Source organism: Ochotona princeps, chromosome 6 (assembly GCF_030435755.1).
Source record: "Ochotona princeps isolate mOchPri1 chromosome 6, mOchPri1.hap1, whole genome shotgun sequence".
Classification (NCBI taxonomy): domain Eukaryota; kingdom Metazoa; phylum Chordata; class Mammalia; order Lagomorpha; family Ochotonidae; genus Ochotona; species Ochotona princeps.
Window position 1 is genome coordinate 29,465,389 of NC_080837.1, and position 27,610 is coordinate 29,492,998.

At 44.9% G+C, this 27,610-nt stretch overlaps 2 protein-coding genes across 3 annotated transcripts in view; one reads left to right on the forward strand and one right to left on the reverse strand.

The window, feature by feature from the left end:
- The window catches only part of USP50 (ubiquitin specific peptidase 50), a 48,979-nt gene extending 38,253 nt beyond the window's left edge, over window positions 1–10,726 (forward strand). For both annotated transcript variants that reach the window (XM_012928301.2, XM_012928298.2), the window contains exon 7: window positions 10,482–10,726. In XM_012928301.2, coding sequence (XP_012783755.1) covers window positions 10,482–10,673 — 192 coding nt within the window. In that variant the 3' untranslated portion in view covers window positions 10,674–10,726. The remainder of the gene's footprint in view (window positions 1–10,481) is intronic.
- Window positions 10,727–11,525: 799 nt separating this feature from the next.
- The window catches only part of USP8 (ubiquitin specific peptidase 8), an 84,438-nt gene continuing 68,353 nt past the window's right edge, over window positions 11,526–27,610 (reverse strand). Inside the window, exons 12-19 of the mRNA XM_058665865.1 lie at window positions 23,197–23,277; window positions 22,574–22,836; window positions 19,850–20,062; window positions 18,248–18,458; window positions 15,727–15,963; window positions 14,937–15,079; window positions 12,598–12,730; window positions 11,526–12,417 (exon numbers count right to left, since the gene is read on the reverse strand). Of these exons, the coding sequence (XP_058521848.1) occupies window positions 12,232–12,417; window positions 12,598–12,730; window positions 14,937–15,079; window positions 15,727–15,963; window positions 18,248–18,458; window positions 19,850–20,062; window positions 22,574–22,836; window positions 23,197–23,277 (1,467 nt within the window). The 3' untranslated portion in view covers window positions 11,526–12,231. The remainder of the gene's footprint in view (window positions 12,418–12,597; window positions 12,731–14,936; window positions 15,080–15,726; window positions 15,964–18,247; window positions 18,459–19,849; window positions 20,063–22,573; window positions 22,837–23,196; window positions 23,278–27,610) is intronic.

Below are 27,610 nucleotides of genomic sequence, written 5' to 3' on the forward strand. Positions count from 1 at the left end.
TCACCAATCCAAGGATGAGGAAAACCTCCCAGTGTCCAATGGTTGACACAGTCAGTCGACCTGGCAGTCTCCATCACCCCGACATCTGCTGTCATCACTTGGTTGGGGTAGTTGTCCAGTTTGTTCTGCCTTCCTTCCTTTGCCTTGGTACCAGATGTTCACTGCAGGCCCCGATGAGCTGCCATATCCTCCGTGAGCATCTGGGCCTGCCGTCCTCTGCTCCACCTTTTTCACTAATGCCCAGTTCTGACACATGTACTCCATGGTCAGACCACCAATCCTGGATGTGAGCCCTCATGTCCCCACATGCCCCCACCTGTGCCATCCCCAGACCCCCTGCAAGCCCACACACCAAGCTCCCACAGGCACACCACTGAGCAGCCAGTGGGCTTCGTCTGGTACCATTGCCTCTCTGGGCTGCCCGAACTGGGCCCGGCCAGACCTCCAACCCCTGGGGCTCATAGACCAGCACCCACCAAGCAAGGAAACCTAAGGACCCAGGCTGGGTGACCCAGCCCCTGCTGGACTCCCCATCCCTGGGGCTCATGGACCCAGTACCCGTCCACATATCCTTAGAAAAGCTTGAGTAGGTTAGGTGATTATGCTGGCACACTGGTATGGTTGGTTAACAGATTTGGCACTAACCAGGCCCAGGATGCTCACCAGTTATTGGCTGCTTTTGTATAATTTTTGATAGTCCTTTTTTGGTTGAAATCTCGTTTGATTCCATTGTGATCAGAAAAGACATCATTTCAAATTTAATTTACTGGAACTTGCTTTAGCCTAATACTTGGTCTGTGCTAGAGAACATCGCATGTATTGATGAGAAGAGTGTTATGCAGCATTTGGATCAGTCTATAAATGTCCATTTGTCCTGTTGGATAGTTTTAACTTTTCTTTGCCTTGATGATGCATCCAGATAACAGTGGAGTTCTGGATTTCCCACTACTGCTCTGTTGGAGCTTATTTCTCCCTTCAGATGCAATACTCTTTGCTTTATAAAAGTTGGTGTTCCAGGGGCCTGGTTCGGTAGCCTAGTGGCTAAAGTCCTCGCCTTGCGTGCCGCCGGGATCCCATAAGGGCACTGGTTCTAATCCCAGTGGCCCTGTTTCCCATCCAGCTCCATGCTTGTGGCCTGGGAAAGCAGTCGAGGATGGCCCAAAGCCTTGGGACCCTGAACCCATGTGGGAGGCCTGGGAGAAGCTCCTGGCTTCGGATCCGCGCAGCACCGGCCGTTGCGGCCACTTGGGGAGTGAATCAGCAGATGGAAGATCTTCTTTATCTCTCCTTCTCTCTGTATATCTGACTTTTCCAATAAAAATCTTAGAAAAAAAAAGTTGGTGTTCCAACATGAGATGGTTATAGTCATTGTATCTTGTTGATCCTTTGATCGCTATGTGGTGACTTTTCTTGTTATCGACACACTTTTTAAAAAATTCTTATTTGCAAGGAAGAATGACGGAGAGGCAAAGGGAGAGACCCGGTTATTTTCTCCAAGGGCGCTATGGCTGGGCCTGGACAAGGCTGAGAGTAGAAGGGTCTTGAGTGTAGGTGCTGGGCCCAGGAACTTGAGCCACTATTCTGCTTTCCCAGCACATTTGCAGGGGGTTAGATTGGAAGCAGAGCAGCCAAGACTTGAACTGGTGTTCCAGTATGGAATGCTGGTACTGCAAGTAGTGGCTTAACCCACTGGGCCACACGACCACCACAGCTGAACCCTCGCACCATCTCTTTGAATCTTGAAGTTTGTTTTCTCTGATATGCTATTGCTACCAGATAAATTGTTATTATGAAATGCTATTGCTACTTGCTTTTGGTTTCCATTTGCATGAAGTATTTTTTTCTATCCTTTTACTTTCCATCTTTGCGCATCTTTAATGTCAAACAGTTTTTATAGGTAGCATATCATTGGGTCTGCTGGTTTTTGTTTGTTTTTAAGCCATTCAACCACTCTCCATCTTTTAATTGTGGCAATTACTCTGTTTACATTCAAGGTTATTACTGGTAAAGCTTGGCCTGCTATTCTGCTTATTTTTGACTGTTTTGACGATTCTTATTGTTACCCATCTTTGTAGCTTGGTGATTTCCAACACTGTTAAGGTGTTGATTCTTTAGAATTTCTCTTGTGTCTCTGCTCTTGCACTTTCATGTGCTTTCAAATTCTTCTTTAGCTTCTGGATACAGGCCTCCCCACGGCAGTTCTGGTCTGGTAGTAAAGAATTTCCACCAATTCTACTTCTCTTGCAATGCGTCTGTTCCTCCTCCCTGCTGTAGGATAGCTTTACTGGGTAGAGCATTCTTGGTTGACAGTTTTTTCCACAAATGGAGTATGTTAATAGCATTCTCTTCTGGCCTCTTAAAAAAAATTTTTTTTAAAGATTTATTCATTTTATTACAGCCAGATATACACAGAGGAGGAGAGACAGAGAGGAAGATCCTCCGTCCGATGATTCACTCCCCAAGTGAGCCGCAACGGCTGGTGCGCGCCGATTGGAAGCCCGGAACCTGGAACCTCTTCCGGGTCTCCCACGCGGGTGCAGGGTCCCAATGTATTGAGCCGTCCTCAACTGCTTTCCCATGGCCTCTGAAATTTCTGCTGAGCAATGATAGTCCTGTGGTAGTCATGGTGGCGGGTCTTACGTGAGACTTGCACTTTTCCATGTTTTTATCTTTTTTTGGTATTTACAGTTTGTGATATGCCATGGTGAGGCTCTTATCTGGTCACGTCCGTCTGGGGTCCAGTGGACGTCCTTGACTTGGATATCCATTTCTTTCCTATTATTGGAGAACATTTCAGTCATTATTTTATTGAATAGTTTTTCTATGACTTTCATCTTTTCCTGGAGGAATCCCCCCCAGTTCTGACGTTTGTTCACTTAATAATGTTCCAAATGCTTCAGAAGCTGTAATTTTTTTTTTTTAATTTGGAAAGAGTCACAAAGACAGAGAGATCCTGTATCTGCTGGTTCATTCCCCAAACAGCGGCAACAATTGGGGCTGGACCAGGGCAAAACCCGGAACCAGGAGCTTTCTGTGTGTCTCTCACAGGGTGTGGAGACCCAAACACTTCATCCATCTTCCACTCTTTTCCCAGGCACATGCGCAGAGAGTGTGTAGATTGGAAATGGAACAGTCAGGACCCAAACTGATACCCAGGTGGGAGGCTGGCATCACAGGCTTAAACTGCTATGGCATGCTGCCCCTCCATCACACCCCCCCCCCCTTTTTTTTTTCCTTTGGTCAGTGTGAGTTCTTCATTTCCAAGATGTTTGGTTTGTTGTCAACAGCGCTGTCTTCCGAATCACACATTGTTTTCTTTACTTTGGTAAGCTGGGTTTTGAGTATCCTCACTACCATTCTTAGGGATTCTTTAGCAGACATTGTGTCAGTCCCTTCCTTTGGAGGTGTGACGGTGCTTTGCTTTTTCCTGCACCCCAGTGTTGACAGGTGTGCACCTGGTGGATCAGTTGTCCCTACCACTTACTTGTTAAGGGTGGCTTTCACAGTGAAGGACTTCGTTAAAGATGTGTCTGGGTTGGGCCCAGCGGCGTGGCTTAGCGGCTAAAGTCCTCGCCTTGAACGCACCGGGATCTCATATGGGCGCCGTTCTAGTCCCGGCAGCTCCACTTCCCATCCAGCTCCCTGCTTGTGGCCTGGGAAAGCAGTCAAGGACGGCCCAAAGGCCAAAGCCCAAAGCCCAAAGCTTTGGGACCCTGCACCTGCATGGGAGACCTGGAAGAGGTTCCTGGTTCCCGGCTTCGGATCGGCGCAGCACCGGCCATTGCAGCTCACTTGGGGAGTGAATCATCAGATGGAAGATCTTCCTTTCTGTCTCTCCTCCTCTCTCTGTATATCTGACTTTGTAATAAAATAACTAAATCTTAAAAAAAAAGATGTGTCTGGGTTGATCTAGAAGGCTGCTTTGCCTTTAGTTGTAGTGGTCAGACACTGTGTAGCTTCCCTCTGTTGTCTTATGTTGTGATCAGTGTTGGGGATGTGGTTTCCCTCTAAGTTCCAGCATGGCTACACGGGTCTCAGTGACGGTCCTTGGGGTTGTACCATGGATGAGTAGTTCAGCCCGACATCTGCTGAGAAAATGTGGGTCCTTGTCACAAGTTGCAGTATCTTGTCACCGAACCAACCCCCTTTTCTTCCCTGAAGTACCTATTCACTCCTCACTCTGCTGACCGGGGCTGGGTAGGAATGGGGTGGGTGGCCCTGTGGACATCAGCACTAGGTCACACCTGGGCTCCACAGCCACCTAAGGCCAGTAGAACCCAGGGCTGGGGCTCAGGCCCGCTGTGCAATTGGTTCCTTAAGCTGAGTGGCCTCGGGGCGCACGGTCACTGCAGGTGGCCACATGTGTGCTGGTTTGGATGTAGGACTGGGACCGTGGGTCTCCACTTGGCACTGTGACAGGTCCACATGCTCCATCAGCAGATGTCGGCCTATGGACTAGAGATGGTGAGGATCTGCTTGGTTCTGGTTCTTACCAGCCTGGCAGGAGTTCCAGGGCACTTTACCATTCATGTTCATGCCATACTCCCTGTGGCTGAAGTGCAGTTCCTTGTTATCCATCCAGGGTTGGAGATGTGGTCAAGGCAGCTCCTGGCTGCTGGGCTGACCCTGGGCTGCATCATAACTTGGTATTTCAGCCACAGGGCCCATCCTGGACTCACACACTCCAGATGAGCACAAAGCTGGAATAGATGTGAGCTGAAAGCTGCTTCCACCCTTGCAGGGCGCAGGTGTGCACTTACTGAGGCTCTGGTCTCGAGGCTCTGTCTGTGAGTACTGGGGATAGGAATCTCATAGGGCTCTGGGCTCACGCTCCCTCCAGGTGCCCTGCAGTTGAAGTCTTACTCGTTGTTCTTGGAGGCTAGGGGAGGGGCGAAGGAGCCATCCCTGGCCACCCAGGATGACCCCAAGCTGGGTTGCACTTGGCTCTCAGTCACTGGGTCCTGACCCCCCTTTGGGGTATACGCCAGGTCCATGTGAAGCTGGAGGTGATAAAGTTCAAGAAGAGTCCATTCCGCTGGACTCATTTGTAGGCACAGGCCTGGGACTAGAGGCCTCTGGGCGTCATCTGGTGCTATGCCTCTCCGTATGGGCCCAGCACTGGCATCTCAGCCTGTGCTATCTTCCTGTCCTTTCCAGTCTTGCTCCACTGCCTGTTGAAGGTGGAGATCTGGTGGCGATGGAGTCGCTTGGCTCCCTGGCTGTCGAGTGTTGGCAGGCTCAGTGTGCGAGTCCTGCACGGGTGCAGGGGCTGAGGCACCTGGCTGCACTGACTTTCACGGCAGGGCACCTGGAACAGTCCCTCAGGTTGGGGTGACATTTCCTTTCCCTCCTTGGAGCCAGGAGGCGCAGCATCTCCCCCAGGCCAAGCTGCCTGGAACTGGGAGGAGTGGTGTGGGGAACACTTTCCTGCCTTTCTCAGTGCAGCTTTGTTACACTGAATCAGGTGCTGCGGTCATTTGGCACTGATTCAAAACTATGCAGTGGCTTAACCCAGTGTACCACAACACTGGCCCCTCTACCATATTAAAGACATTCTTGGGCTTTATGTGTCTTGTTGTGATAGAGTACCTTCACTGTTTATACTACTTTAAATATTAATAACCACTTAAATACTAAACACTAAGTAGTACTCAAAGTTTACATTATAATTCCTTATTCATGTATTCAGAAGTGATTATTTTGAATTACCCGAAGTCTGGATTTTGGGGGTGGCAGTGGGGCAGCGTGTGTGCTGCCTGCTGGTTTTACTGTAGGGACTGAAGGCTATGGTCCATGTCAGAGCCCGTCTGGAGCCTGGTCTTCTGGTTTTAGCAGCTGTGTTTTTTTGTGTGTCATACAAGTGAAGAATGTCTGTTCAAGTTTTATCTGTAGTAAGTTTTAGTCTAATTATCAGTTGGAAGCAATGGTGCCTAGCAATTCAGGACGCCACTTGGGCTGCCCCGTCGGTGGCCGGTCTGCTTTTGGCTCCAGCCCCTGCTGATGCAGCAGCGGGAGGCAGCAGTGCGGGCCCAAGGGCCAGGCCGCTGCTCCTCACAGGGGAGACCTGTTTTGAGTTTCCAGCAGGGAAGCACTGGAAGAGAGCATGCTCACTCTCTGCCTCTCAAATTTATAGAAATGTTAATGAAATGACAACTTCGGGGCAGGTATTGTGGGACAGCAGGCGGAGTTGTCACTTGGGAGGGGATCCGTGTGTGCCACATTAGAGCACCTGGCACTGGGAGACTCTGTCTGATCTAGCTCTCTGCTAACACACCTGGGAGGCGGTGGAAGATGACTCAAGTACTTGGTTCCTGCCACCTGCTTGGGAACCCAGAGTTCCTGGCCCTGGATTTGCCCAGGCCCAGCTCTTGCAGCCATGTGTAAGAGCTAGCTGCTCTGCCTTTCAAAGAAATACAGAGTTAAAAAAGAAAAAACTTGCATTATTACACACTAATTAAGTTTGTCCTGGAGTTGTCATCTTTTATTTTCAGTAAAACCACTTTATGAGGTGCATAGCAGTTTAGAATTAAGCCTTTATAGTGAAAAAAACTTCAGTCACCTAAAGTGACTATTGCTTATTTGAAAGACTTAGTGCTACAAGAGATCTTCCATCCACTGGTTCACTCCCCGAGTATCTGCCAGGAGGCTGACCTCCATCTCGGTCTCCTACACGGGTGACAGAACCCAGGGGCTTGGGCCATCACCTGCTGCTGCTCAGGCGTGTTAACAGGAAACAGTGAGTAACCCGAAGGCATGTGGGTGCTGCAGGCGGTGGCTCACCCTGCAGTCACAATGCCCTTTTTGTCTTAAGTTCCTTTTAGTTGGTGTTTATATAGCTACTCCAGCTTTGTCTGAATAAGGCACACCCACTACACTTTTCCAACTCTAAAATAAGTCTATCAAAATTCTCAATGGTTGAGTGTACTCATAGGTACAAAACACTTTTGAAATCCATATACTTCTGTCATATGCATTTCCAATGAACTTTTTGAAGACCACTGTACAGCATAGAAGCTGAATTTAAAAAATACAGTCTTTAGGGTCAGCGGGGATTTTGAAAATCCAAAAAATCTAGGGCTTAAGCTGTTCCCTGCAGTGAGGCATGCCTCTGGACACTGGTTCGGGTCCCAGCTGCTCTGCTTCAAATCCAGCTCCTTGTTGGTGGCTTGGGAAAAGCAGTGGAAGATGCTCCAAGCCCTTAGGCCCATCCACCCACATGGGAGACCCAGAGAAAGTGCCTGGCTTCAGCCTGGGCCACCTCTAGCAACTGTGGCCGCTCAGGGAGTGAACCACCAGCTAGGGGTCTCTATGCTTTTCAATTCCATAAACCTCTAAAAACAATCCAATCTTTAGTAATTTACTAAATAACTTTAGTAATAGGTTATTTCCATGCATTTCATCTAGCCATGCATTTGACACTGTCTTTTGTGTGAGTTTGTTAATCTTTGTGATTATCTTGCTTTCCTTACCCTTTAATTGATAAAGCTTTCTTTATTGTTGTCAATCTACAACTTTGTGATTATAGCTTTGAGATTCTTTATAGATGGAAGCCATAGTAAGTTAGGGTAATCATTAAAGCCCAAGTTATTAAAGATTCCCGTATTTTTTCCCCACATGAATGGAAGGATCTTTCAACGGTGTAGCTATTAAGATTTATTTATGGGGTCTGGTGCAATAGCCTAGTGGCTGAATCCTCACCTTGCATCCTCAGGGATCCCGTATGGACACACCAGTTCATGACCCGGCAGCCCCGCTTCCCATCCAGCTCCCTGTTGCCTGGGAAGGCAGTTGAGGACGGCCCAAAGTCTTGGGACCTGCACCCGTGTGAGACGCAGGAGCAGCTCTGGTCTATGGATGGGCTCAGCTGTGGCCAGTGCAGCCACTTGGGGAGTGAATTAGCAGATGGAAGATCTTTCTGTGTGTCTCCTTCTCTCTGCAAATCAGCCTTTCCAGTAAAAATAAATCTTTTGTAAAAAATGTTATTTATTTGGAAGGCAGAATTACATGGAAATGAGAGAGGGAGAAATTTCCCCTGTGCTGCTTTACTCCCCGAATGGCTGTAATGACCGGGGCTGTGCCAGTCACTGTCAAGCCAGGAACCCAGACTTGCTTCTGGGTCTCCACATCTTTCACTACTTTGCCAGGTACACCAGCAGGCAGCTGGATCAGACTAGCTGCCACCCACATGGGATGCCAGCACTGTAGGCGGCAGCTCCACTTGCCATTCCACAATGCTGGTCCCAGAACACTGTAGTTCTGATCACGGAACTATTAGTGTTTTGGCTTTAACTTTTTTTTTTTTTTAAAGAGTGATTGATTTTATTGCAAAGTCAGATATACAGAGAGGAGGAGAGACAGAGAGGAAGATCTTCCGTCCGATGATTCACTCCCCAAGTGAGCCGCAACGGCCGGTGCACGCCGATCCGAAGCCGGGAACCAGGAACCTCTTCCGGGTCTCCCACGCGGGTGCAGGGTCCCAAAGCATTGGGCCGTCCTCAACTGCTTTCCCAGGCCACAAGCAGGGAGCTGGATGGGAAGTGGAGCTGCCAGGATTAGAACTGGCACCCAAATGGGATCCCTGTGCGTTCAAGGCGAGGACTTTAGCTGCTAGGCCACACTGCCGGGCCCTTAGCTTTACTTCTAAAAACTAGACCTCCAAAGGAGACATACTGACCACGGAATATATGCGGGTAGGTTTTACCCATCCTTTGTGCTCATTCTTCTGTGTGGACTCTTCCCTCTTGGTGTTGCAGTAGACCTCCTGGTGAGTGGCTTCCACTCTCAGCCTCCCGAGTCTTCAGCCCTCAGACAGCTCTCAGGGAGTGAGCTAGAAATCACACCCCAGATCAGCTCTCATCCTGGAGCATTTTGAACTATTTATAGCTCCTGGTCCTGCGACCACCACGCCACCATCTACTTGCCAGCTGTCATTTTTTTCCAAGGGTGGAAACCTGTAGTTTTCCTGGCTGATTCTAGGGTTGGTCAGTTTTGCCACATTTGCTCTGCAGCCTTGTTATTGATCTGTGGTTCCTCCCACTGTCTCAATCTGAAGATTCATGTGTTAACTGTTACTGATTTTCAGCCATCATCACTGCCTTGCTCCGAACTTCCATTAAACATACACTATGCGACTAATTGATCTCATTCAATTGTACATGCTTCTTTCCCAACATTTTGCATTACTTCATTCACAGTAATTTCGCCAGTTTCATTTAGAGATTGCTCATTCTGTGTACTACTTAATATATTAACTTAATTCATTGTGGGTATTCTGTGCAGCCTAAGCTAGGATGCATTAGTCAAAAGCTTTTCATCCAAGCATCTCAGATACTTTCTGTATTAGGTTCACAGGAGTCTCAGAACCATTACTGGCAAATCTGAACCTCACACGAGTGAGGAGCAAGTCTGTTGTAACAGATTTCCAGGACTAGCAGCTCAGTGTCCTCCTGTCCTCTCCTCTGCTGACGATCCCAGCTGGGGCCTACTTGCCTCCCTGCCCAAGCACACAGGTCACGAAGCCCAGGGACTGTGTCGGGGCAGTCCTAGGCTGCATCCACACATCATAAACGTTTCCATTTCCTCTGTTTGGGACCTCAGCAACTACTGCTGGCCTTACATTTCTGTGTGCTGTGTTAGACTACCACTTAGACTTTACCACTGAGGTTTTCTGCTGTGTGCCCCAACTGCTGGAAATGCAAGTCTATAGAGATACTTCACTCTTTAAGCCCAATATTTTAAAACACTAATTTATCAGAAGCAAAATCCTCTATCTGTGGTCTATTTCAGAAAACTACAAACATGGCTGTGTTCCTATACAACTTTAAGAACATTAATTTGCATGTCATGTCATGTTCACAATTAATTCACAATTCTCTGGATTTTTTCCCAAACATGCAAAAATATAAAATCCATTCCTAACTAATGGCCAATGCAATTCAGGCTACCCTTTCATGGGCCACAGCTGCTCACCTGTTTCGTGTCATGCCACTTTGTTGCAAGTGAGCTTCTCCACTGTCTTGGTCTCTGCTTGGTGGGTTAGGAAAGACAAAGGAAAGGCAGAAGAGCCAAGTGTTCTTGGATCCCAGGTGATCGAGGAGTGGTTGCTGTACAGCCCCTTAAATGGTTGCGGTCACACAGTTGCTTAAATGTGCCTTTCCAACGTTCAGTGCATTCAGTGTGAGCCTTCTTATATGTCTTAGCCATAATAATAAGTTCACTTAGAAAGAATAACATTTTAAAATTTGCTTGGATGGTAACTGTTGCTGCATAGTACTTAGTGTTAATTACGCTAGTATGGTTAGAATCAATAAGCACAACATATAAGCAGTTCTAAGGTAATGAAAAGCAGTATAGCTACATGTATATCAAAATTGCTTTTCTTTTTGTATCAGCAACAGTTCTGTTTTCTTGGCCCTCCTTTCCGTCCCAGGAGTTAGAGCAGGGCTGAGTGGATGCTAAGTCTGACCTTCCTTCCTCCCTAGAACCACTTTGGTGATCTGGACGGTGGCCACTACACTGCTTTCTGCAAGAACTCGGTGACGCAGGCCTGGTACAGCTTTGACGACACCCGAGTCAGTGACATCCCTGAAAGTTCAGTTCAGACCTCTACAGCCTATCTCCTGTTCTACAGCTGCCAGCCGTTTTCCATCCCTGTTCGAAAATACAGACGCTAAAAGGGTGTTCCCTGAAAACTGCAAAACCAGCAAAATTAAACTCCTAAAACTCACTTGTATCACTAATTTCTTTTAAAACTATCTCTGGCATGTCACACAATCTTGTGCTGGACAGGTTAATAGAAGTGAAGCTGACTGCTGAGCTCAGTGAAAAAGGAGTTATGTGAACAATGCAATGTTGACAGACTGCGGCCCTGAGCACTCAGATACATGCTGAGCTCAGGCCTCAAATTCAGCATTTACTAGCTGGATTTCTACTACAAAATATCTCAGGGGTTCAATAAACTATTTTTCAAAGATACTTCATGGAGCTGAACAGAGATAACTTTTAAAAGTGGTTATGTAAGCTTAACAATGTGGATGGAAATGATACCAAAATTTAGCCAAGATGAATTAAATCCTGAAATCTTGACCTGTTCATCTTCTCTGAAAACCTCCTGATGTTGACTTAGTTGTTCAGAATCTTTTTTGAATTGTGTTTCTATTATCTTTAGCAAGTGAATTCCTAAGATAAACCTCTTAAGTTCCTTTACCTGTTTCAGCATCTCATTCTGTAAAGATGTGGTTCATACGGTAGTTCTCTTAAGTACATTCCTAACCCTTCTTACTTCTCTATTATGTTTATCATGTTTAAGCATTGGGTTACAGAACTGAACGTCAAAAGCAAAACAGCACCGTTGACCCATCCTAAGTGCTCTGCAGCTCTAGTGTCACGTTGAAGAAAGAATGACATCAGGCCTCAATTCAACAGGAAATGAATCTGAAGGGACCAAGTACGTATGTGCTCATGATGTCCACAGTTCCACTGCCCTGTGTTGGATAATATAACAACAAAACACAACACTTGCAGGGTTTAAAATTTTTTTCATTAAGATTTTAATGTAGGTGTAAATGAAATTTTCATTTTAAAAAATTAAAGAAAGTTTCCATTTATATTTTAAAGATTTAGTGCACAAATACAGCCCTAAGCCAACAAAAAAATAGCTTTGCCCTGTCATTTCCCTAAGAAAGCATTGCAGTTACTCAAAATAGGTTAAATGAAGAAAACAAAAAAAGCAATTGTCTGCGGTCTAGGCTCCACAAAAGGCCCACATGTTACACTATGTACATTGATTGGATGTGCAAGTGTGCAATAAATATGTACACGTACATTCCTACCTGCCTTATCTCGGTACAGAGTATTCATAGATCAAGCTGGGATTAGAAATGTGAAAAGGCCATAACAGTGAAAAGGAAAATGAAGGTTACAAGGGGTGTTAGGCCAGTAGAATAACTGCTTAGCTAGTTCATTACCTTAACTTTGGAGCAAACTAAAAAATTTTTGCAATAAATGGTACCTATAAGGGATGCTTACTGCAATACTTAGGTGTTATTTGTCTCTTTTTGATAGTAGCACTGGTCTGACTTCTATAGGGCAAGTAACACAGCTCTTACGGTTCCAGAATCCCTCTACGTGTCCAGCTTTACCTTTCCATTACCTTTGTAAGTATTTCAAGAGTTGTGTTGCTGAGCCTTTTAAAAAGTAACTAGCTCATCACCTACGTCATGAGCCACATCCTTATGTGGCTACATCAGTTGCTCGTGATCCCAGTGAAGTATAAAAGAGGATGTAAGCCGCGGAAGATTTCACAGAAGAAACAGAGATGTCAGAAACTTCATGATCATCAAACTTGAACCACCGCTGTCTTGCTGCATTTTTACAGTAGGCAGTGTAGTGGCCTCCATCCAGTCCGCCGTAGTGATTCTGAGCCAAACAAGACAGAAAAGCAATTCAAATTGAACTGCTGTTTAAAATGTCTAATTTCAAAGCTTTAAGTTCCTTATCTCCCAGTAAAATAATCACTCAAAACTCCTGTTTTTTTGCTTATATAGCTTTTTTTTTTTTCCTTTAGGGGAAAAGTCTCTAGTCAAAGGAGATACTTACTGAAACAGAAAACAAGTTATACTTCTTCAAATTGTTCTTTGGGCCAATGACATACTGTGACAAGTCAAGATTTTCTAATGGGAAGTCCACAGATGTCTGTAATTTTTGCTTCCACCTGCCATCATAGGAAAAACTGCAGAAGAAAATACAGAAATTACACCGACAGCATGAAACATTTTTGTTAACATATGCTTTTTTACCCAGATTCTTAAAGAATTTTTCTAATGGAAAGACTTAGAATTTTACTAGAATTCTTAAAGACACTAAGACTTCATTTTTGAGTTGAGCAAGCTGAGGTGCTCTATCTAACAGTAAGGACAGCAGGAGCACAGCAGCCCTTGACTCCTAGGCCAGCTACAAGCATTAGCTGAAGCTTCTACAGAGGAAGGAGTGAAGAGAGCTGCTTGCTAGCTGAGCTTACAGCTCTGGGGATACAAAGCTGGAAGCGGACTACAGGCAGGCCAGGGACTGAGATGATGGCACAGTAAACAAGCACACGGTGGTGTAATAGGTATTTCACAATTGTCTTTTTAAAATGAATTGGAACCATAGTATTTCCTGATAACTACCAAGAATAATATTTAGTATTAAATTTATTTATTTATTTTTTTAAAGATTTATCTATTTTATTACAAAGTCAGATATACAGAGAGGAGGAGAGACAGAGAGGAAGATCTTCCGTCCGATGATTCACTCCCCAGTGAGCCGCAATAGGCCGGTGCTGCGCCGATCCGATGCTGGGAACCAGGAACCTCTTCCAGGTCTCCCATGTGGGTGCAGGGTCCCAAATCTTTGGGCCATCCTCGATTGCCTTCCCAGGCCACAAGCAGGGAGCTGGATGGGAAGTGGGGCTGCCGGGATTAGAACCGGCACCCATATGGGATCCCGGGGCGTTCAAGGTGAGGACTTTAGCCGCTAGGCCACGCCGTCGGGCCCTATTAAATTTTTAATAGAACAAATGTGTAATAATTTACAGAAGATTTTTTTCAAGAAAAAGTGCTTTTTGTTACAATATTTACATGAGAAATTTGAAAATGTTAATGTTGATATTGTTACCTAGGGATCTCCATCAAGAGGAAACAAAAACTGCATAGAAGAAATGCTTCTCAATAAAAAGGTAAAAATTTTAATAAGCCAACTCAAAATCCTCACCCCACAGATATTACATGAGAAAAGGAAGTCACGTGCTTCAGAACTCACATTCTTCTGTGGAACCAGACTTTAACAGGTACTCACAGCGTTCTACAGTTAGGAGAGGCCACTGGGCACAGCCACGGTGATGTGATGCCATAGTCCACATCAGAATGCTTGGGATGGCCTACCTTCATTTAAATAAACGAATAAATCTAACATTTTTATTTGAAAGGCCAAGCTACAGAGGAGAGGACAGACAGGTTTTCTATCTGCTGGTTCACTCCCCACATGGCACAATGGCCTGAGCTGGATCCAAAGCCAGGACTCCGGGGCTTCTTTCTTGTCTCCCATAGGCGTGCAGGAGCTCAAGAACCTAGACCACCTTTAACTGCTTTTCCGGGTACATAAATAGGGAGCTGGATTTGTGGAATAGCCAGGACTCGAACCAGCACCCATGTGGGTTGCTGGCATCAAAGGTGGAGGCTTAATTCACCATGCCTTGGCACTACCCCCTTACCTCCACTTGCAGTCCAGCTTCTAGCTGATGTGCCTGCTAGGTAGAGGATGACAGCCTATGTTCCAGGATTCCAGCCCCCTACGTGGGAACCCTTGATGGAGTTCCTGGCTGGCACAGGCATTTGGGGAGTCAACCAGCAAATAGAAGATCTGACACTTCTCTGTTGCTCTGCCTCTCAGATAAATACATGATTATATCTGGTTTGTGGTACTTAGTTTACTAGATGAATATTAAATTTTATCTGCTAATTAGTGTGAAAATTATTCTATGGTTATTTCTTAAAATCAACTTTTTAGAAAATCACGTGGAATTACATGAAATAATGGTGTCATTTTGTTGTGGTACTGCAAACACTAAGGTGAGTCAACAGTCTCACCATTTCTGCCTCATTTCCCTGGACTGGGTTCAACCAGATGATCTTTGCTATTGATCCTTAGCAGGCAAGATAATACAAGAGACCTTCAAAAAGCCTGTGGAAAGTGGAATGAAAAGTTATCTATTTGGGTGCAAGACAGTCATGAAATTAATGCATCTGAGTGGTTTTCAAACAGTGCATGAAAAATGGCCTATGTTTTATGACAAAAGTAGGATGGATCTCAATGTTTTTGGTTTTTTTTTGCACAAAAACAATGTTAGCTTTCCTTTAACCAAAATTCTACTTAACAGGTAGAAAAACTTCCCCCTTTACCGTTTCAGATGCACCAACAGCACAGGTGGCAGCTTCCAGATTTCTATCTTTTTTGAGGAGTCACGGCGAGCTCTGCAATGACTGCAATAGAATCTGTTGTTATCTGTAAGTTTCTCTTCTTTGGAAAATAATCTAAGGCAATCCTGGTAGAAGAAACAAGTAACCACATACAATTAATTCGTTGCTTCCACACAGTATCAGAAAGCAGCTATTCAGTAAGCAGTGCACGCGATGGACTTACTGCAGTCAACCTGCTTTGAATCCAGGGGAGTACAGAGACCATCGCAGGGCAGCGTGCTGGGTGCTGCCCATGGGGAAAGGACTCAGTACAGTGTGTCATGATGGCACTCACTCAGGTGCCTACCCTGGACCTGACCGGGCAGGGAAGACTTGCTGTGGAAAACCATTCTGTAGAAGTTAAGACTGAAGGCATCACACTATTATATAAATTATATCGTTATCATGGAAAAAAAAAACCCAAGGGATTTATTTAATATCCTCGGATGGTAAATGCTTATAAAAAGCAGATCCAATTGAAAGTCAGCAGTTTTCCAAATTTAAAAAAAAGTTTATGCTTTGAGAAGCATACTACTTAAACCAAATCTGAAGGAGTATTTACTAGCAAGATATCTTTAATAATTCAGATAGGCCTAACTGAGGCTGTATACGTTTATGAATTTACCTATGCTTATACAGGTACAACCAGAAAGCCTGCCAAATAAGTACATTTCTATATGCACATACACATCACTTTCATGCAGAAGTCATTTCCCCTCCATCTTAAACTCACCTGAAGCGTACATTTACTTGTGGATGCTAGTGGTAGAGACAAATACATGAAGGCCTCAAAAGTCCTGGACTTTTTGTGACAGGTGAGGCACTGTACTGTGGATTTGAACTGACCCTGAAAAAGTGCGACAATAATAGATTCATTGAGCTGCTTGTGCTTCTGCCAAGCGTATTCTGCAGCCTTAAAGTCATCGAGATGATCATTATTTTCTTCTTTATGTCTCTTCCGATTATCAGCCTGGGAAAAAGATCATTGAAACTTTAGATTAACAATGAAGAGACACTGAAGATTTAGCATCACTTGTATTTCTCTTAAAGGTATGTGCTGGAAAAACAAAACCAGTCAGCCAAAACATCCAAAACTTTCAGTATAAAACTGTAACAGTGAATTTCATGTTTCTAAAAATTTTTGTTTCAAAGGTGGAGAGACAGATCTTCCATCTGTGGTTCACTCCCCAAATAGCTGTAACAAATGGAGCTGAGCCTTTCGTGGCCAGCGGCATCTTCTGGATCGCTCACATGGAGCCCAAGGACTTGAGCCATCCTCCACTGCTTTCCCAGGCCACAAGCAGGGAGCTGGATGGGAAGTGGAGCTGTTGGGACCTGAAATTGGTGCCTGTATGGGATGCTGGTGCTGCAAGCGGAGGCTTAACCTTCACTCCATGGCACTGGTATGCATAATTTCAAAGATCAATAGTCCATTTCTGAAAAGACAAGACATCCCAAAGAGTGGGAATTGGGATCACAACTAGAAAGATGTAATTTGTTGCTCTAGTCCTTTGAATGGACACTCAATATGTACATATATGTGTATGTTCAGTGTTAAGAATGATGTCCTATGGGCCTGGCACAATCACTCAATTGGCTAATCCTCCCCTTTCAAGCACTGGGATCCCATATGGGCACTGGTTCATGTTCCTACTGCTCCACTTCCCATCCAGTTCCCTGCTGTGGCCTGGAAAAGCAGAAGAGGATGGCCCAAAGCCTTGGGACCTGCATCATGTGGGAGACACAGAAGAAGCTCCTGGCCATTTCCCTCTTAGCCAGCAGATGGAATATCTTTCTCTGTCTCTGATCCTCTCTGTCGATCTGCCTTTCTAATAAAAATAGATATCTTGGAGAACACGGTTTTTGAAAAAAATCTAAAAAAAATTATATGGCTTGGTACAGTAGCCTTGCAGCTGAAGTCCTCGCCTTGCACACACTGGGATACCTGTGGGTGCCAGTTCTAATCCAGCAGCCCTGCTTGCCATCCAGCTCCCTGCCTATGGCCCGGAAAAGCAGCCGAGAACGGCCCAAAGCCTTGGGATCCTGCATACCCATGAGAGACCCAGAAGAGGCTCCTGGCTTCAGATCAGCTCAGCACCAGCCATTGCGGCCGCTTTGGGGGTGAATCAGCGGACTCTGTCTCCCCTCCTCTCTATATCTGATTTTCCAATAAAAAGAAAATAAATCTTAAAAAAAAAAAAAAAAAAAAAAAAAAGGAGAGCTTGGTGCTAAAAAAAAAAAAGCAGCTGAAATGGAAAAGTGCCATTTTTTTTTTAAACATGTGAGTCATCTGTAACACGTAATATTTGTAACATGAAAGAATAACATAAGATTGTAGAAAGGTGAGCATAAGAGCCAGTGCCAATGGCCCAGGTGGAAGGAGCCCGGCCTGGCCCTGGCCGCTGCAGCCATACCGGCAGCAGACTAGTGGATGATAGAGCTCTGTCTCTCCCTCCCTCTCTGCAACTCTGACTTTCAAATAAAATCTAACATACATAACAAAACACAATCAAGATTGTCAGGTTGCCTATAGCTAACATTTCATAAAATCAAATGATTTTAGTTTTACAAACTATCTCCAGCTGTTTAAATAGTAGCCAATTTCTTAGCAATACTACCTGCTAAAAGGTAACCAGTTGTATGTATTACCTGTTAACTCTTTACTAATATGAACTGCGGGTGCTTTTCCAATAGGTGTTGAGCGCCCCTCATCTGAGATGCTCTAACTCTGGGACCTTTTCTACACCACCATTAATACCGCAGATGGAAAACTGAATACCTCACCTCCCAGGAGGGATCTCAGCCAAAATGCAGGAGCACTTACACATACAGCCTGCAAATAATTTTATATATTTTTAAGATGTGTGAGGATACTTCAAAAAAGTTTATGGAAAGGTGAGATTTAAAGCATTTTGGTGCACAACATTTTGGAAAGCCATTCATAGTTTGTTTTTTTATAATACACACTTCCCATGATCTTCTGAACACCTTTCATAGATCAAACATTAATAAACTATGTTTAGACTTGAAATTCACATGTAACATGGTGGTCCATGCAGTTCAGATAAGGGATACTCAATCTATAATTACATTTATATTTGTTTTACACTTCCATTCCTTAGTGAAAGTCACTATATATGAATAAATCACAAGTGAACAAATGCCAACTAGACTTTCTGCTATAAACAAAATTCCTGGCTTGTTCTGATAAACCCGGAAGCACCTCTGCATCTTAGAACAAGCACACTTCTTACTTTGTTTAGATCTTCATGGAGACCATCCATGAGGAACAGGAGCAGTTCCTGGGAATCTTGCTGGCTGTACCCTGCGAACTGATCGTTGATTTTCCCAATGGTGATTTTAAAGTCTTTCGGACTGATATATCTATACTGCCCCGTCCACAGAGCTTTCATGATTATTCCAAATTCTTCAGCCACTTCACCTTTATGCCCCAATAAATTTGACCTGCAAACAAACAAAAAGGACATTTTTAAAAGTTAGGGTACACTGGGTTTTCAATGGCAACATTAAACTACTCACAGATGACAGCGTTACACTAAGGGTTTATTCAGAGCTTTCCTACCACACACTCCCCTGCACTGCACTTGGCACACAGTCCTCTAGTCACTGCTTTCTTTGGCCTGCAAGCCCTGCCTGCCCGCCAGCCCACAGGCTGCAGTACATGACGAGACTGTCTCCTGTACAGCTTTCTTCCTGTGTTTTATGAATCAGAATTAGCGTCTCTCCACTATTTCTTTTTCACTTGCCTTTCTCTTTAAGTCTTCTTGTTCCCCACTGCTCTCACCCCCTCCAACACTAAACTGAGACAAGCAGCAAGTATACAAAGGGATCTTACAGTGCCAAGGCAAGCTGGCCCAGGAGTAGCAGCTCCTGCCCACAGGGGCCACATTCTGGCTGCTGGGGTTTCTGCTGAGTGCCTGGTAGTAAAAGCTGGTGCAGAACAGGATGGTTCCTGAGGCTAACTGCAGCCCGGCCCAGAGGTGCTTACTGCAGAGTGGCACCCCTAACAGGGCCAGGCTCTGTATGAAGTGGTGTCTGCTGGCTTTGCTGAAGAGATTTTTGCTATAGGCCTGTGGGATCTGGGCACCACGCACCCTTTAGGTGGCCAAGCCTAAGGCCCTGGCTCCAGACAAGGCACCCAGCCCGGCCATGGCTCCAGGTGGTCCTCTCTATACTATTCTTAAGAATAAAGATGGGGGAGAGCTGGCATTGTGGTGCAAAGTGTTACCACCTGCATGGCAGGATTCCGTATCAGAGCGCTGCTTGTGTCCAGGCTGCTCTGCTTTGGATCCAGCTCCCTGCTAAAGCGCCGAGGAAAGCAACAGAAGATGGCGATGTACTTGGGCTTCTACCCAAATGGGGACTAGGAAGGAGTCCTGGCTGGAGCTTCAGCCCAGCCCAGCAGATACAAGATTTCTGTTTCTTGCTTGCTGCCATTCAAATACATCTTCAACAGAAAACCCAGTTATTTCCTCCTTTCCTAATTTTTCTCTGGAGCTGTGTAGTAAGTACTACAGTTTAAATATGCCCCCTCCAAAATTCCAGTGTGAAATGTCGACTGTGGTGACAAATAGGCCTTTACAAGGTGGTTAGCACATCCCTTCCCAGTGGGATCAGGCGGCCTTCATCAGAGCGCTTGGAAGAGAGCTGTCCTCTCTTGCACCTCCACCTTCTGTTATCTGAGGCTGCAGTCAGTGCTAGACCTTGCACTCAGATTTCACAGCATGCCAAACTAGAACGTTTCTGTTCTTCATAAATGTCTAGTCTCAAGTTCTGTTATACCAACCCAAAACGTACCATTCATTAAACATCACATTGTAAACACATTCTTTTACCGGTTAATATCGTCCTGGTAACAGTTTCGGTTGAAGTAGTCTGCCAAATGTGGGGCATTACACAGGCACTGCAGTATTGAGTTCATGTAACAAGTGTTTCCTAGATTACGGAGTCCTGTGAGGGCTGGTCCAGAGCCTCCAAACACAGGATTGAGGTTCCGAATCTGAGAAGCAGAAAGTCTTGAGATCTCAGCTTTAGGATAGGATGTCGGCCTGAAGAATAAGAAGCATGTAAGCATACAAAATGTAGGGCATCGGAAATTCAGCTTCATTCTACAAAGGAGAAAACTCCAGCACCTGCACCACAGTACTGTGGTGAGTAGTTCAAAAGTTCATGGAAAATGTAACTACAAGATGTTTATTTTGCTGTAAAATGTTTGAAAATTTTTAAAAAGGCATGAAATGCCCACGCTTTTTCCTTCAAGACACTTTGTCATGAACTTTGTGAAGTTTCTATATAGTTCATATGCTGACTTCCAAGGTACTAGGTCTTATAGTACATTTAGTGTTCAGTTTAACATTGGTTTTATTCTGGGACCCTGCAAAAAACATACTTTGAAACTCTTAAATGCAGGTCATATGGTTCTTAGAGATTCTCTAAGTTTCTAGATCATGAGAAGCTAGGTTGATTTCTATCTGAGGCAACGACAACTTTGCAGCACCAAGGGAGATCCTTTACTAGACAGTCCCAGGGCTGGTGCTCCTGCATAGTGGGCTAAGGCTCTAAACGCAGTGTTATTACCCCAGTGCATGTTTTTGGTACAAGCCCTAGGTGTTTAACTTCCAACCCAGCTCCCTGCTAATGTGCCTGGAAGGCAGCAGAAGACGGCCCAAGTGCTTAAGCCCCTGCTGTCCACATAGAAGACCCGGAGAAGGCTGCTGGTTCCTGTCTTTAGCTTGGTCCAGCCCTGGCTGTAATGGCCATTTGGAGAATGAATCAACAGATGGAAAATTCTATCCCTTCTCCTTCTCTCTGTGCTCCTGCCTTTCAAATAAAATAGTTAAAAAAAATTTTTTTTATTGGAAAAGCATTTTTACAGAGAGGAGAGACCAAATGATCTTCCAACTACTGGTTCACTCCCCAAATGGCAGCAACAGCCAGAGCGGAGCTGATCCGAAGCTAGGAGCCAGGAGCTTCTTCCAGGCCTCCCACATGGGTGCAGGGTCCCAAGGCATCGGGCCATCCTCAATTGCTTTCCCAGGCCACAGGCAGGGAGCTGAATTGGAAGTACAGCAGCTGGGATACAAACCAGCGCCCATATGGGATCCTGGCACATGCAAGGTGACGACTTTAGCCACTAGGCTACTGCACAGGTCCCAAATAAATCTTAAACAAAAAACTCCCACGAGTCTCCAACTCCTCAGAGGAATAGTGAGAACAGACTCAACTGTATGTTATCCCTCTCTACATATGTTCAGATACATGCACTCATGGGCTCTTTTCTCTTTAACATATGTAACAAACATATGAGCTACTTTTCAAATACAAGTGTCAAGGGGCTGGTGTTATGACATAGTGGGTACAGCCACCACCTATGACACCAGCATCCCATACAGGCACCGGTTCATGTCCTGGCTGCTTCACCTCCAATCCAGCTCTCTGCTAATAGCCTGGGAAAAGCAGTGGAAGATGGCCCAAGTACATGGGCCCTGCCATCCATGTGGCAGACCTTGATGAAGCTCCTGGCTTCAGTCTGGCCCAGTTCCGGTTGTTAAAGCTGTTGGGGGAGCAGAATAGTAAATGGAATATCTCTGTCTCTCAAATAAGTCTTAAAGAAAAAAACCCAAAACATTGTCAATTAATAAGCTTTAATAAGACTGAGAATGAAAGACTAAAATCTTACCAGTTACTACAATCCTACAATCTGTAACAAGATTAATAGGATTTTTGTATTTATTTATTTGAAAGAATTAAAAAAAAAAAAAGAGCAGGGCCCAGCATGGTGGCCTAGCGGCTAAAGTCCTCGCCTTGAATGTGCCAGGATCCCATATGGGCGCCGGTTCTAATCCCGGCAGCTCCACTCCCCATCCAGCTCCCTGCTTGTGGCCTGGGAAAGCAGTCGAGGACGGCCCAAACCCTTGGGACTCTGCACCCGTGTGGGAGACCTGGAAGAAGTTCCTGGTTCCCGGCATCGGATCGGCGCACACTGGCCGCTGCGGCTCACTTGGGGAGTAAATCACTGGACGGAAGATCTTCCTCTCTGTCTCTCCTCCTCTCTGCCTTTCCAATAAAAATAAATAAATCTTTAAAAAAAAAAAAAAGAGTGTTTTTATTTGCTGGTTCATCCTACAAATGGCCATGATGGCCAGGATGTGTCAGGCTGAAGACAGGAGCCAGAAACTTCATTCAGGTCTCCCAGCAGTCAGGTCTAGATCAGAAGCAGAGCAGGCACGACCAAACCAGCACTCTGATATGATATATACAGCATTGCAAGTGGCTACTTAACTCACTGTACTACAGGAACTCTATGAAAACCTTTGGGTACTCTGTACCATATTATTAGAAAACATCACATATGTATGTGTGTGTATCTGCACTAATGTATGTATTAAAAAAATCCTCTTTGCTAGGACATTAAGTTAGTACTTGGGAAAAGAACCAAGGAAATGCATGATAAACACTAGCTAATACAGACATCCACAGAAATTTCTGACTCCCTGACATTAATATGGCGATACACGGAGTCAGAGGTGTTAGAATCCAGCAGGTTACTAGTGACTTACTTATTTTCCCGATTAACTGTTGGAGTCATTGTTGGCTTCCTCTTTTCTTCTTCTTGGATGACCTGGGTTATATCTGGGGAGGAGTAGGAGCGCTTCAGTTTGGACGGTTCCCTATCCCGTTCAGCAGGAATCTGTGGCTTGGCTTTATGAATTGGAGGGGTGGAAGGAGGTGCAGATGAAGGAGCCATTTCCGGTGGGTACATATGAACAGTGTTGGTGGGTGAATGATAATAACGAAAGGTTCCAGTGATAGGGTCAAGAAACTTAGATGGAAAAGAAAAACAAAAGGTCAAAAACCAAAAATGACCATTATAAAATTCACTCCAAAGTTAAATTTACTCTTAGATTCATTTGAATAAAATGGCAATAATCATTTCTATAAACAATTAGGTTTCAAATATATTGTTTCTGAATAACAAATGTTAGAATGCTCATGGAGGGTTACAAGAGCCCCAGGTTGGTTACTGAGCAATTTCAACCTGCTTTTATTAGAGCAAAGAGCTACGACCTCTATAATGAAGAAAAACAATTTGCATTAGAGGGATGTGGGATAACTCAAATAAAACTCTTATTCTGGGAATACAGGACTGTATTATTATTTCAGTGCTAGCTTTGACTTTTACCTTGGCCCAGCCGGAAGGCAGTCCTGGCACAATCCTCCCCATTTCTTCACTTCTTGCTCTTGTCAAAGGTTCTCGTTGAGCCTGTTTTAAAACAAAGAAATTTGCCAACTACAGCTTGCCATATACCAAACATAAGCTGCTTGTCCTAAACAATCAAAAAGCCTTGCCTGGGCTACCATTCACAAATTTCAAAAGCAAGTTCACAGACGAGAAAGGTTTTAACTTTTTCTCAAATTCCAAATATTATTACGCTTAGCAGGAAGCGTGTGCACAAACCTGTAAGATGGCCTTCCGTGGTGGTACATGAGGACCAGACATCCGGCAAACAGAAAAGCCATCAGATTACGTACCTTAGTGTATTCTACATCTACCTAAGTCATCCTGTACTCATAACATACCTGCTCCTATGTGTATTCATTCCGCAAAATGCTGAAGTTTTATGTACGTATGAACACAGACCAACATCCTGAGGCAACAACCTTAGTGTAACTGCACAGTAAAGATACCTCCACTGTCTGTAACTCCAAACTATTAAAAAGAATTGATGGGTCCGGCACAGTAGCCTAGCGGCTAAAATCCTCACGTTACATACGCCGGGATCCCATATGGGCACTGGTTCTAATCCCGGTGGCCCGCTTCCCTTCCAGCCCCCTGCTTCTGGCCTGGAAGTAGTAGAGAATAGCCCAAAGCCTTGGGACACTGCACCCACGTGGAAGACCTGGAAGACACTCCTGGCTCCTGGCTTCGGATCGGCTCAGTTTTGGCCACTGCGGCCACTTGGGGAGTGAATTAGTGGATGGAACATCTTCCTCTCTGTCTCTCCTCTCTATATATCTGATTTTCCAATAAAAACAAACTAAATATAAAAAAAGAACTAACAAGCCACTTAATTTTATTGTATATGTTGAACAAATTTGCAGTAGTCAATGTGTCTTAGAAAAAAGTTTTTTCATGTAAGAAAAGTGAATATCCATATGCAAAAAAATTGAGTTGAAATTCTTATCTCACACTACAGCAGTCTCTTATTTGCAAAGGATCTGTGGCCTAGAAATGCAGTTTTAAACCTTATGTATATCTTTCTTCCTATACCTAAATTAAAATTTAATTTGCAAATTCTATACAGGAAGAGATTAATAATAACTATAGTGTAATAAAAGTTGTTTAACACTGAGTTTGTTTATGAATTTTTCCACATAAATACATTTAAACTCAGCTAACTGCAAGTGACTGAAGCCCGGAAAAGGAAACCACACGTAAGGGGAAAACACTGCATGTGCATAAATTCACTCAAAAATACCAGTGGTGGGGCCCGGCGGCGTGGCCTAGCGGCTAAAGTCCTTGCCTTGAACGCCCTGGGGTCCCATATGGACGCCGGTTCTTATCCCGGCAGCTCCACTTCCCATCCAGCTCCCTGCTTGTGGCCTGGGAAAGCAGTCGAGGACGGCCCAATACATTGGGACCCTGCACCCGCGTGGGAGACCCGGAAGAGGTTCCTGGTTCCCGGCTTCGGATCGGCGCGCACCGGCCCGTTGCGGCTCACTTGGGGAGTGAAACATCGGACGGAAGATCTTCCTCTCTGTCTCTCCTCCTCTGTGTATATCCGGCTTTCCAATAACAATAAAATCTTTAAAAAAAAAAAAAAAAAACCAGTGGTGGGGATTTTGAATGTTCCCAACACAAACACAAGGAAATGCTTAAGATGACAGGTATGCCGACTGACCTGACCTTATCACTATACACTGTACACAGGGACTGTGTCACACTCTACGCTACACATTCTATGTATTTCAAAAATTAAAAAAATTCAAATACTCTAATGGGTCATAGTCTCAGAAGCTAACACTGTAAACTCTTTAAGAAGAAAACACAGGAGAAAAATCTTACACTTCTTACAAGTTAAAGTTTCTTAGAAACGATACTGAAAGCATGATTCACATAGTAAAAAAATGACATTAGACTTTTCATAAAAACTAGTGTTTCCTGTTTCCAAAAGCTCCATTAAGAAAATGAAAAGTCAGGGCTGGTGCTATTCTGTAGCTGGCAAAGCTGCCACCCCTAGCACCAGCATCTCCTACTTTGAGATCTCTGCTTCGAGTCCCGGCTGCTCCACCTTGAATCCTGCTCCCTGTGAATATCCCGGGAAAGCAGCGGAAGATGGCCCGAGTGTGTGGGAGAGCTGGACCAGCAATGCACCAGATCAAATTTTTCTTCCCCTCTTCATCTCTGTAACTCCAACTTTCAAATAGACAAATAATAAAATTTAGAAACAAAAGAAAATGAAAAATCATGGAGTAAGAGAAAATGTTTGCAAACCATACTCTTGACCAGTTTTAAATTCAGAATATTACAAACTCATACAACTTAGTAATAATCTGGCAATCAAATTTAAAACGGGCAGATCTAAGTCTACATTTCACAAAGACGGTAAATGTGATAAGGAGGCTCCCTAACACCAGTCCTTGGGCAAGTTCACATGCATAGACTAGCTCCCAGTCACCGAACAGCACAACAGCAGCAGCTGTGTCAGCTTCCTGGGGAAGACTCCCGTGTTGGGTGCGTTTCCTGGCTCTAGCTCCCGACTCCAGTTCCCTGTCAAAGCCGAAGCTGAAAGGTTTGGTGATGGGCCAGGTTACTGGGTTCTTGGCTAGACCCTGGTCATTGTGGGTATGTGAGGTGCAAACCCGTGAACTAGAGCTGTCTGTGTCTATCCGGGAAAAGAGGGGAGATATCCTCCAGCTCTGAGCCACTCCCCAGAGGGCTCAAAGGAGCAGGCTAAGCCAAAGCCAGGAGCTTCTTCTGGGTTTACCACAAGGGTGCAGAGGCTCAAAGAGTCGGGTCTTCCTCCAATGCCAGCACTGCAGGTGGCAGTTCAATCTGATACGCCTGCTGCCTCACTTTATCTTATATTTAAAATAACTGTAGGAAAATCTTTTTAAGATAGACATTATAAAATGTATTCTAGAATAACTAACATATTTCTCCCACTTTAAAAAGAAGCAATCTTAACTTTTGTCAATATGCTACAGAAAGCATCAAGATTGATATGTGGGGCCCGGCACAGTAGCCTAGTGGCTAAAGTCCTCACTTTGAATGCGCCTGTATCCCATATGGACACCGATTCTAATCCCAGCAGCTCCACTTCCCTTCCAGTTCCCTGCTTGTGTCTGGGAAAGCAGTCGAGGACGGCTCAAAGCCTTGGCATTTTGCATCCACGTGGGTGACCTGGAAGAGACTCCAGGCTCCTGGCTTTGGATCAGTGCAGCACCGGCTGTTGTGGACACTTGGGGGAGTGAATCATTGGATAGAAGATCTTCCTCTCTGTTTCTCCTCCTCTCTGTATATCTGACTTTGTAATAAAAATAAATAAATCTTAAAAAAAAAAAGAAAGGGCCCGGCAGCATGACCTAGCAGCTGAAGTCCTCGCCTTGAACACACCGGGATCCCATATGGGCGCCGGTTCTAATCCCAGCAGCTCCACTTCCCATCCAGCTCCCTGCTTGTGGCCTGGGAAAGCAGTCGAGGATGGCCCAAAGCTTTGGGACCCTGCACCCGTGTGGGAGACCCGGAAGAGGTTCCTGGTTCCCGGCTTCAGTTTGGTCCCTTAGGGAGTGAATCACTGGACGGAAGATCTCTCTGTCTCTCCTCCTCTCTGTATATCTGCCTTTCCAATAAATACTAACAAAAAAAATAAATAAAAGAATGATATGTGAGGGGTTGGACTGTGATGCAGTGGCTTAAACCTCTGCTTGCGAGGCTGGTATTCCATTTTGGAGCACTGGTCAACTCCTGGCTGCTCCTTTCCATTCAGCTCCCTGCTCACATGTCTGGGAAAGCAGCAGCAGATGGCCCACGTACTTGTCATTCACATAAACCAGGATGGAGATCCAGGTTCCTGGTCCTGGCCTGGCCCTGGCTGTTATTGCTATTTGGGGAGTGAACTAGTGGATAGAAGATCTCTATCATGCTTTCCAAGTAAATAAATCTTTAAAACAAACAAACAAAAAACCTACTCTATGTGGTTATCTGTAGACTATATTCAGATTTGCTGTAATACTTGGCATCCTTACAGGTCAAACACATAGATTCCACAATTATGAATAATGTAAGTTCCAAACACAGCTTTCATCTTATACAGCAATCTGAAAAGAAAGTAGTTTTGGAATCTATATGATCCTTAGGGAACTATTTAACCTCTGACTCTCAGTTTCAGTTGTAAATTGAAGATCTTGTGGAGTTATGAAAAGGAATAATACAGGAAAAATATCTGGCACAAGTAGCTCACTCAATGCATCATACTAAATGAGAGCTCGCAGGCTCAGGTAGCTGCTACTTCGGATGTCTGCATCCCGGCTCAGTGGGACTGCGCTGAGTCCCAGCTACTCTGCTTTCTCACGCCTCTTGCTGAGGTGCACCC